This window comes from Pleurodeles waltl, chromosome 7 (genome assembly GCF_031143425.1).
Source record: "Pleurodeles waltl isolate 20211129_DDA chromosome 7, aPleWal1.hap1.20221129, whole genome shotgun sequence".
Taxonomy (NCBI): domain Eukaryota; kingdom Metazoa; phylum Chordata; class Amphibia; order Caudata; family Salamandridae; genus Pleurodeles; species Pleurodeles waltl.
In genome coordinates, this window is record NC_090446.1 from 408,884,607 (window position 1) to 408,896,512 (window position 11,906).

General features: G+C 44.2%; 1 protein-coding gene across 3 annotated transcripts in view; it reads left to right on the forward strand.

Moving 5' to 3' along the window:
• TRPC4AP (transient receptor potential cation channel subfamily C member 4 associated protein) overlaps positions 1–9,699 on the forward strand; it is a 561,565-nt gene extending 551,866 nt beyond the window's left edge. For all 3 annotated transcript variants that reach the window (XM_069243893.1, XM_069243896.1, XM_069243894.1), the window contains one exon: positions 7,374–9,699. In XM_069243893.1, coding sequence (XP_069099994.1) covers positions 7,374–7,511 — 138 coding nt within the window. In that variant the 3' untranslated portion in view covers positions 7,512–9,699. The remainder of the gene's footprint in view (positions 1–7,373) is intronic.
• Positions 9,700–11,906: the final 2,207 nt, after the last annotated feature.

An 11,906-nucleotide genomic window follows, 5' to 3' on the forward strand; every position in this document is an offset into this window, starting at 1 on the left:
CCGTTTAGAAGTAGATCTTGAACATTTGTACATATATTACTTTAAAATTCATTATATACATACGCATTCACTCCATTGCATGGGCACTATTACTAGCATACACAACTCCTACCTCACCCTCTGCGGGGAAAACAATCTAAGATGGAGTCGACGCCCATGCGCAATGGAGTCGAAATGGGAGGAGTCCCTCGGTCTCGTGACTCGAAAAGACTTCTTCGAAGAGAAACAACTTGTAACACTCCGAGCCCAACACCAGATGGCGGGATGTGCACAGCATGTGAATCTGCAGCGACTTATGCCACGAACAGATGTACACTGGGTAAGTGACATTTTCCATATATATATATATATATATATATATATATATATATATATATATATATATATATATATATACACACACACACACACACACACACACACAATAGCATTCAGAAATTAGCATAGAAACAACAAGTATTGACACGAATTGTAGAAAATAGTTAGAGTCCCGGGGAGGGCCAAACCACATACTAAAATAGTGAAATACGAAGTGAAATCCCCGACCCAAAAGTATGGAGTAGTTAGAGGGGAGCTGGGAGAACTTGGGACCCCAGAGGTGAGTAGAGGAGAGCAGAGGTAAGTACCTGGTTTTCACAAGGACTTGGAAGTTGTATTGTGCAAGTACAGGACCAGACTAGAGGAAACCAAAGGTGGATTCTGGAAGAAGATGACCTGCAAAAGAAGGGGACAGTGTCCAGTCCACAATGGAGTGTCCAGTCGGGGAAGGGACCCCTATCCACCCTTCTGTGGATGAAGATCCGGGTCGACGGGGGAAGAAGACCAGCTGTGCTATCCAGAAGCTGCAGAGGCATCCTTGGATTGGTGCAGATGGTGTTGTAGATCAGTCGTCATCAGGTCGCAGATCAGTGGTCAGGAGAACCACTAACAAGCCTTGGCAAAAGAAGAGTTGCAAGGCTGAAGAGGACCAGCAACGTCCAGGGGACCCAACCGTCTGGGCTGACCCTCAGCAGTCGGGAGAGTCAGCAGAGGCAGTCGCAGCCCCCACAGGCAGCCCACTGGCAGTAGACACAGTAAGTTAAAGTGAGGCCCAATCAGCACACCTAGAGAGGAGTCGCTGGAGCAGCATTGGAGAGACTGTCCTTGCAAGGATGAAGTGCTGGGGGCCCAGGGCTACTTGGAGCCTGAAGATCTCTTGGAGCAGAAGACAACAAGCCTTGGTTGCTGCAAGAGTCTGGTGCATAGGGGTACTGTCCTGCAATGAGAGGCAAGGACTCACTGTGTCCCAAGTTGGACTGCAGGCAAAGAGCACCAAGGAGGCCTTTCCAGAACACCACCTGTGTTGCAGGATCTACGTAGTTCCAAAGGAGAATAGATCCACGCAGCCGGACATCGTTGCTGTAGGTGCCTGCAGATGCATGGGTTTGACTCCTTCACTCTAAGGGAGATCTCTTCTTGCTTCCTAGTACAACTGAAGTCTTTCCAACCCCAGCAGATGTACAGCCGGAGAAATATTGCACTTGCTGGAAAGAGCGGGGGAAACAATGTTGCAAGACGAGGTCATCTCTGGAGTTGCAGTCTTGTCGGGTCCTGAAGTGAAGATAAGCCGAAAGTGGGACTAACCTTGCCAAACCGAGGGTACTTACCTACAGGGTGCATGCACTCTTTCACACAGGGTGCAGTGGCAGGCCTGCAGACGCAGTTTACATGGGCTCCCATGGGTGGCACAATATGTGCTGCAGCCCATGATGGACCCCTGGTGTACCAATGTCCTGGGTACCTAGGTACCATCTACTAGGGACTTGCGTGGGTGCACCAGTATGCCAATTGTGGGTGTGAAAGGTTACCCACAAACTAAATTTAGGGGAGAGAGCTCAGGCACTGGGGTCCTGGTTAGCAGGATCACAGTGCACTATAGTCCAAAACATACTAACACCAGGCAAAAAAGTGTGTGGGGGGGGGGGGGTTCTACAACCAGAACTCAGCTTACTACAGGGACTTCCCTTTCAAGGCTGTGGTTTTGATGCACCAGTTGTCAGTAACTGACGGCAGCACAATGGGGGGGGGGGGCACATTTTATAGGTCCTGAAACATCCTGACGGACGCATAGCCAACTGCCCCCACCTGACGGCATGCAGGGGCTTCAGCTTAAGGAAAAATCTCCGCATCTAGACTGATGCATGGGGATTTGAGACTATATAGGTATGAAACATGTTGACCACATTACTGTAGTGTAGGTATTCCTCCTCAACTCCCAGTCAACTCTATCATAACCCTGCAGTTTAGGGATTTCACAGACATACCTTCATCTAGGGAAAATCAGACCATTGTATCTGTTGATTCTCATCTCCTATTTATAACCCTGACATACGTTTCACCGGCTTAGAGTAAAAGTTACTGCATTGGCACCTATAGTCAATTTTAACTTCCATCTCTTCCAGTCTCTCACCCACCACAGACCAGGAAACTCTTCACGTCTCTGGTACATTTTTCCAGCACTTCTGCAAAGGTTCTCTTCCAAAGAGCTCTCTCAAGGGGCTCGTCGGTCATTGCAGTGCCAGCCCAACGAGAAGCAAGCCCAGTGGTGTAGCATGACACCTAATGGTGGGTGAGGGCCCTTGCTCCTAACCAGAAAGAGAAAGATTCCTTACTGCCCTCTAAATTGGTTTTGTGGAGTTAATCATTTCGGAACAGTGCACTCATTATTTGTTGACTATATTTCTGTGGGAAAGTGTACACTGGGCCGCCTAACATCTCCCAGTCCCCCTCCTTTCATTACTAGATAGAATAACCTCGATCATTCACCTCATTGGTTAGCCCTGATCCAGCCAGACTTTAACAGTGATCTCTTCTTCTTGGAAGACTCTACAGGTAAGTCATTCATTTTTTTGGGACCACCATTAATACCTTAAACCTGCCAGCCCCTTTCTTCCTTGTATTTATTGTTTATTCAGTTTTCTACAGAATCTCTTTTCTTACTTATCAGGAGTTCTTTATTTTTTCCGTGGATTTACTTCAATCCTCTTATCTTCCGCAGCTTTGACCTGTGTAATTCAAGTTATTTTTGTATACCACCAAGTTTTTGTTTTTGCCCAATCACATTAGTAATTATGTCTTCATTACTGCTTTAGATAATCAGTGGTCACTTCTCACGCGTCTCATCCTTCTGTCCTGATAATGACCTCCTATTGCCCAGAGGTTGAAACGCCACCAACTATTGATGTTATAGGCTTCATTCTTTGACCACATAGCCTAGAAATCGTTCAAGGACTGAAGAATCGTGTAATTTTATATTTGATGGACTTTTCACTTCGATTGATATTGACTATTTCCAGTTCGTGAGCACTTTAACACTTACAATTATTGCAGTTTCTGCCTGCAAAATTGTGTAACTTGTTCTGATTTTCATTTAATATGGTTGGGTTACAAACTCTTTATTCAGGTCTTGCTTAAGATTGTGCATCTTTTTGATTTATGTATCTTGTGTGGATAGAGGCTGCATTCTCAAAAGTGATCAAAGTATAGTCATTTAAATACATTTACAATGAAACATTGTTGCTTTAACTTAATTTGTTACCCTGTATTCCTCATTTAGCAGATTGGTCTTACTCTTGTTTTTTGCATATGTATAAATTAACAGCCGCTATCATAGGCCTATAATCTAGTACTTTAAGGTGTGAATTCTCTTTCACACTTGTGTTAAAACAGATGTCAGCCATGCTTGCGTGCATCCTGTACCAGAAGGGATTCATATCGGCAAGGGAGCTGTCCTTCCCAATCTTTTTGGTGAATGATGTACTTGACTGGTCGAATGAAGGCAGCTGGCAGTTTTTGGTACAAATATCAATGTAGATGATATTTGTAGGAAGTTGTCTCTGTATATACTATCTCAAAGTGAGAGATAGTGTGCACAGAGTCCAATGGTTCCCCTCGGAGGTTGATAGTAGCAAAATTAGATAATGCTAATGCTCTATTTTGTGGAAGTGTGGTCGAGCAGTAAACTTATCAGAGGGTAGTGTTGAGCATTTGTTGTACACACACAGGCAAAAAATGAGGAACACACACTCAAAGACTTAACTAAAGGCCAATAGGTTTTATATAGAAAAATATATTTTCTTAATTTATTTTAGAACCACAAGATTCAAGATTTGAGGTAAGTACATAAAATGCAAGGTACTTCACACAGGTAAGTATAGAACTTTGATTTAAAACAGTAGTACACACAGTTTTGGCTAGAATGGCAATAAGCTATTTTAAAAGTGGACACTGCAAAAATCAACAGTTCCTGGGGAAGGTAAGTTTGGTTAGGTTTCTCAGGTAAGTAAAGTACTTACACAGTCAATCTCCCGGGCATAGGCAGCCCACTGTTGGGGGTTCAAGGCGACCCCAAAGCCACAGCAGCAGCAACATAGGGCCGGTCAGGTGCAAAGGTCAAAGGAGGGCCCAAAACACATAGGCGCTTATGAAGAACAGGGGTGCTCCAGTCCTAGTCTGCTTGCAGGTAAGTACCTGCGTTCTCGGGGAGCAGACCAGAGAGGTTTTGTAGAGCACTGGGAGGGTACACACACAAGCCCACTAAACACACCTTCAGTGGCACAGGGGCGGCCAGGTGCAGTAGGTAAAGTAGGCGCCGGGTTTGCTATAGAAAGCAATGGAAGGACCGGGGGGGTCACAGAGGTGATGCAGGCAGGGTACAGGGGGGCTTCGCTGGCCAGCCACTGACTGGGCTAGGATGAGGGCCACTTGCTGGTCACTCTTGCACTGGTAGGTGATTCCTCTTGGTCCTGGGGTCTGCGGGGACAGTGCTTGGTCCAGGCGTCGGGTTCCTTTGTTACCAGGCAGTCGCAGTCAGGGGGAGCCTCTGGATCCTCTCTGCAGGCATCGCTGTGGGGGTGTGAGGGGTTGACTCAGGGTGTCCACGCCGTTGGAGTCGCCTGGACGTCCTCTCTGTGGTGTTTGTTGTCCTGGACTCGAGCCGGTGGCGTCAGGTGCAGTGTGTGAAGACTCGCGCTTCTAGCGAGAAGTGGGAGTCTCTTTAAAAGTTGTTTCAAAGTTGCAAAGTTGTTGCAGTTTCTGAAAAGTGACGCTGTTCTCTGGAGGTTCTTGGTCCTTTAGGTGCAGGACAGTCCTCTAAGTCCTCAGAGGTCGCTGGTCCTGCCGGATGCGTTGCTGTGCAGGTTCTTTGAATCTGGAGACAGGCCAGTGGGGCTGGGGCCAAGTCAGTTAGTGTCTTAGTAGTCTCTGCAGGGCTTTCAGGTCAGCAGTTCTTCTTTCTTCAAGTTGCAGGAATGTGATTTCCTGGGTTCAGGGTCGCCCCTAAATACTCAATTTAGGAGTGTGTTTAGGTCTGGGGGGCAGTAGCCAGTGGCTACCGTCCTGGAGGGTGGCTACACCCTCTTTGTGCCTCCTCCCTATGAGAAGGGGGCACATCCCTAATTCTAATGGGGGAATCCTCCAAAACCAGATGGAGGATTTCTGAAGGCAGGGGTAACCCCAGCTCAGGGCACCTTAGGGGCTGTCCCGACTGGTGGGTGACTCCTGCTTGTTTTTCTCATTATCTCCTCTGGACTGGCTGCCAAAAGTGGGGGCTGTGTCCAGTGGGCGGGCATCTCCACTAGCTGGAGTGCCCTGGGGCATTGTAACACAAAGCCTGAGCCTTTGAGGCTCTCTGCTAGGTGATACAGTCCCTGCAGGGGGGCGGTGTGAACCACCTCCACCCAGGGCAGGCTTTGTTTCTGGCTCTAGAGCGCACAAAGGATCTCAACCCATGGGGTCAGAAACTCGTCTCAGTGGCAGGCTGGCACAGACCAGTCAGCCCTTCACTGAAGGATTGCGTAAAATACAGGGGGCATCTCTAAGATGCCCTGTGTGTGTATTCATTAATAAATCCAGCACTGGCATCAGTGTGGGTTTATTATTCTGAGAAGAGTGATACCAAACTTCCCAGTGTTCAGTGTCACCATTATGGAACTGTGGAGTTCGTATAGAGTAACTCCCAGACCATATACTTAATATGGCCACACTGTACTTACAATGTCTACGAATAGACTTACAGTGTAGGGGCATAGTGCTCATGCAGCTATTCCCTCACCTGTAGTATAGTGCACCCTGCCTTAGGGCTGTAAGGCCTGCTAGAGGGGTGACATACTTATGCCACAGGCAGTATTTTGTGTGGATGGCATCCTGAGGGGGGATGCCATGTCGACTTTGCAGATTGTGTGCGTTGGTGGGGAGAAAAAGGCAAAGGAAGTGTGCATGTGTTAGGTGAGGGGTCCCTTACGGTGACACAACACATGCTGCAGCCCTTAGGGACCTTCCCTGGTCACAGGGCCCTTGGTTACCACTGGTACCTTTTACAAGGGACTTATCTGTGTGCCAGGGGTGTGCCAATTGTGGAAACAATGGTACATTTTTAGTGAAAGAACACTGGTGCTGGGGCCTGGTTAGCAGGGTCCCAGCACACGTTTTAGTCAAGCCAGCATCAATATCAGGCAAAAAGTGGAGGGTAACTGCAACAGGGAGCCCTTTTCCCACAATATTGTTTTTTCTCTATGCCCTCCTTTGTGCTTCTCAAGTGACACCTACTAAATAATGCCTGTTAGAGTGAGACCTTAATTACGATTATAATTTAAAATTTGGAGAAACGTATTCCCTGCCTCTGACAAATGTTGAATGTGATGACGAAATTACTTTCTTGCATGTGTATATTGGTATGTAAGCTTCGATTTTTATTTTTTTAACAAAGAAAAAAATTACAACTATTATAAAGCACTGCTAAATGATCAGCTAGTGCCAGTGAAATCTGAAGTTCTCAGAGTCTATCTTGGTACTCTGATCAGTTTGGTAATTGAATTCAACAGATTATGAGCTGTCCTATTGTGACTTCGATTCATGGTCCATGAAATCATGCCATTTTGCTAAGTGGGCTTGGAAACCACTTGACCATGTTGTAATTCAAATGTAGTAGATTATTAAGCATGAATGCCTCCCTACGCAGCCCAAAAACTCCTCCTGTGCGCGATTAATTTCAAGTTGATGATTCATTCCTGAAAATTAGTCTCCAAGCTTTAATCAAGCTGAAGTCGTTTTTATCAAAATTATAGAAGACTTATTTATTTACATTTTAACAGCTAAGTGTGCCGGTCCGTGATCGTAACGCAGCTTTTTTTCACTGTTTCACAGGAGTTAAAACGACAAAGTGTTAGGCTTCATACGATTGCTTGATTGGTTATACTGCGGTTTGGTGATGACCATGACCTTAAAGGAGTGATTGTTTTTGTATGTTTTTGTGCTAGATTATAAAATGGAAAGAGCAGTCAGTAGAAGTTCTTTCAGATAGCTAACTGGTTTTTTTCTTCTCTTTTTTTCTACAGAGTTCATGTATTAGTTTTAGCTATTGGAAAGAGACTGTTTCTGTGCTGCTCAGTCCCGACCGGACAGCCCCTTGTGCCATTATCAGCTACATTGATGAAGCATACATGGACCTAGACAGAGAACATACTGAGGAGTAATTCTTTTAACTTAGACTTCTGTTGGACTGTGTGACGGATGGTATCTCACAGACATTTGATATTCAGGGATACACCATGTTGTGTGAGTGCATTTACGCTTGGAACCATGGAATGTTACTACGTCATTAATGACTCTTATTCGCCTCTTTAATATTCCAAAAGCTTCTATGGACCATACCTTCAAAACACACTCTGAGCAGTGTGTTCAGGAAACCTTTCTGGAAATGAAATACAAATTCCGCTAAATGTTCGCAAACATATATTTATTTATCTATATATAAATATAAATAAATATATTTTTGAACTTATCCTCAAAGGAAGGCTGAAATATGGACTTTGCCTCAACCACAATCTCAGAGACCTCTCTTACCCAACGCCACCTGCAGTAACTTTTTCTTATGAGGTTAAACATCACTGGATCAAATCAATCCCTTTTCTCCCCCCAAACTGTTCAAAGGCAGCCTGTTATGCTGGACACGAAGCAAATATGCCACACTTTTCAAAGGACTCGTTGTTTCTTTTTGTCCAAAGTATGATTGAGAACGACTGGGCTGTTAAGTGGAGGGCCGAACTTTAGTTGAAATTGTGTGTGCTTTTAATTCTCAATTTCTGTTTTGTTAAAGTTTCTTCTATGTTTTTTATTTGCTTGGTATTGCATTTTTCATAGGTAACGATAATATTTTTCCTTGGGAGAGAGTGCTCCACTTTTCCTTTTGCACCTTTCATTTCTTCGGGTCTCTGTTGTGAAGAACAGTGATTACTGTTAAGTTGCTTTAGGTCAAGATCTGTTTCAGCATTTACTAATTTAACTGGTTTTGGTATTTTGAAATATATCCAGGCAGTAACCACTTGAGGTACAGTTCCACTTTTTTTTAACGTACTCTCTGCCTTTTATGATTTAATGCTACATTTCAGTATCAGACAGATGAAGTTCCATATGCCACGTTCTATAGTGTTCTTTTGTTTTTAAACCGCAATTTTGTATATTGTTTTATAACTAAAATATAGTGCTGAATCTCGTACCCTTATTTTACAAAAATATTAGGAGTGCTGAGAAAGAACACCCTGGAAATATTTATTTTTTCAGCAATTGAGTATGAATTTGTTTCCTGACTGAACAGTCTCCAATTCCTTTGTCCGTATAATTTGCATAGGAATTGATCTAGGCACGTAGCAGAAACATAAATTTTAATACACATTACTTGCCATGTTTTGATATGTTTTCTCTTCAGTAAGTGTAAAATTGCACTGATCCACCTCCAACTAAATGTTTGGTAGGTGAGGCAAACTGAAGCACACAAGAACATTGCTTTTAATAATTCGGCCTTTGTAGAACCTTGCACAGATCAAAAATGAACGTTTACTGTGAAGGAAATAGTACAAATCGTATTAGTTCTTTTATTTGTAATCTGGTTGCACATTAGTAGCTCATACTGTGATATTACAAATGTAAATGCTATACACATGCAAAACTAAAATGTACTTCTACTTTTTAACTAACTGTTGTGCTCAGTTTCTCTCTACACAGTTGTAAGCATAAATGTGAAGAATGAGCATTTGGCTTTATTGCTGAGGGTGCTTCTACATTTCACTACTCTGCACATTAGACCTTATATAGCAGCAGGGTGTGAATTAGGAAATAGTTCCAATTGCATGTAGGGTTTATGTTTGGCACTTGTTTCCATGTTTACATGTGTACATTGTTTGCCGATCTTAATACTTCAGTTTACACATTGTGATGTGAAGTTTTTTCAGGTGGCTGACAGCCTAAATCTAGAGCCTGTCCTTATGTATGATGAGGTTTTGAACTAATTCGATTTGTGGGCAGAGGTTCCATTTTTGCTTAATATTTAAGCGTTGGAGCTTTTCCTTTTTGAACATTTCATAAGATGCCAGCTTTCCTCAATTAAATGCAGGTTTTTATCGGCAGTGCGTCTCTTAATGTGATAGCTTTAACACTATTAGAACTTGGTCCTAAACTTTTTAGGATGTGGCATGAACTCATATAATGAAAGAAACGATATGGCTGTTATTGGCTTGCAAGGAGCATCTTCAGTGGAGTTCTTAGATTCTGTACCTGATAGAAACATTTTGCACTTTGTATAAGTCACTTTCTTATGCCACAGCCATGTTTTACTTAAAAATGAATATATGCATTAAATATTACGCTTTGTCATTTTTCTGCTTACTTTAGTCTGTTGTGTTCATGTATGACAGCAAAGCTTGATGCAGTGTTTACTAATAGGCAGTATTTGCTGTGTTACTTTTGGTATTTCATCTTGAAGGTTGGCCCATTCGGTTTCTTGCACTGGAAATAATTCATTTTATGGCATTCCTTTCTAAAGATGACCCTCAGTCTTGCTGAAGCAACTCTAGTTGTCTGTTCTTCATAAACATCCCCTCTTTTGATTTAATTTTCTTTCCTTCAAGTTTAATTTATGTATCTTTAAATATTCCTAACTGTAATAGATGTACTTAAAAATAAACAGATGCTTCTAATTAAAGGTGCCTAGGTGAACTACCTTATGTCTGCTCCAGTTGTCATCACATCATTGTAAATGAAAGGCTTTACTTGTAATCTTAGAATGATAGTCTATAAATTTCTAAACTTTTTTTTAAGTGCTCTTAACATCCGCTGCATGTGCTTCTGTAGCTCATATGCTTAGCACTCCCCTGCCATCTCGTCTTGGGTGCGGATGTTGCAAGATAGAAACTTCACCTAAGATTGATTGTTTTTTACGCCACAGCGTTAGGACATGTTTCACAGTGCCCTGAGAACTTTGTGTTAAAATGCTGTGGATCGTCAGAATTTTGACCTCTGTCAAGAATTCCCATACACGGGGTTGAACAGAGATCATGGAGAATTTAAATGCTCTGGCCATTACAGACTATTCCCTTGACATCCAATTGGAAGAAGCAAGCCAGATCCACATAAGAATAACATGTGTGGGTTGGAGTGTTTCAAGAATACGCTAATCTGATAGAGACTTCTAGTTGCAGATTACTTACCAGGTGTCGGTCTGGGTCCGGAGATTTTTCTTCAAGCAGTACCCTTGCACGGCGTTAGGTGGTGCTGGTTAACTTCACATCCGTCATTAGCGTGGTGGTCACCCGATAGGACTTCACTTAGGACATGTTTCACAGTGCCCTGAGAACTTTGTGTTAAAATGCTGTGTATCGTCAGAATTTTGACCTCTGTCAAGAATTCCCATACACGGGGTTGAACAGAGATCATGGAGAATTTAAATGCTCTGGCCATTACAGACTATTCCCTTGACATCCAATTGGAAGAAGCAAGCCAGATCCACATAAGAATAACATGTGTGGGTTGGAGTGTTTCAAGAATACGCTAATCTGATAGAGACTTCTAGTTGCAGATTACTTACCAGGTGTCGGTCTGGGTCCGGAGATTTTTCTTCAAGCAGTACCCTTGCACGGCGTTAGGTGGTGCTGGTTAACTTCACATCCGTCATTAGCGTGGTGGTCACCCGATAGGACTTCGCTGGTCGTATATAGGCGCCACTCCGATGCACTGACGTCAGTTCTTTTTTTTTTTTGCACCAGCCTACACTCAGATCCGGAGAGAGATACCCTTACCGTCGCTTTTTGACTGGCCTTTCAACTTTTTGTTGGCGTTTTTTGACTTCTGGTGCATCGAGATGTTGTCTCATAAGACCAGCTTCAAGTCCTGCGACTCCTGTCACTGCAGGATGTCGGTGAAGAATCTGCACCTGGTGTGTTTCTGGTGCTTGCAGTGCGACCATGACCCGAAGTCGTGCTCCGACTGCCAGGCCATAAACCTGAAGGCTTTGAGGGAGTGGCCCCAAAAGCTGCTTGCGGCCCTGCATGCGGCTGCACATCGTTCAAGGGGAAGGTCCCAAAACCACTTGAGAAACCATCACCACTCCGCCTCGTCCCACTTCAAATCGTCGTGCCATTCAGGTATTCTTTTACTTCACCCCGTCGGTCGGATGACGCGATGCGGAAGAAGAAGCGCCCTCGCTCTAGGTCTCTGTCTTTAGGGCCCATTTCTAGGTCAGCTCCACACCTCCCCAAGTTTTCGGGAGCCAGAGCCTCCAATTAAAAGAATTTTACGTGCCCGTGCACCTCATCTTTAAGCAGTCCGGCCCTGTCGGGGAGCCTTTGGGCCCGCAAGGTTGGAAGGGACCCCTTCAGGTTCTGCTCCAACGGCTTCAGCTCCGAAGGGCACCCAAGGATCCGCTTCTGGATCCAGACTGGTGTCGATCATACCCTTGAGACCTTCCCTGACGACGGTTCCAGCATCGACACTCCTGACGTCATCTGGGCCCGCGGGTGGCATTGATCCCATTCTCATAGCCGACTGACACGGAGCTCGATGTTGATTCTGACTTCAGCAGGGACTCTGGTCCCTAG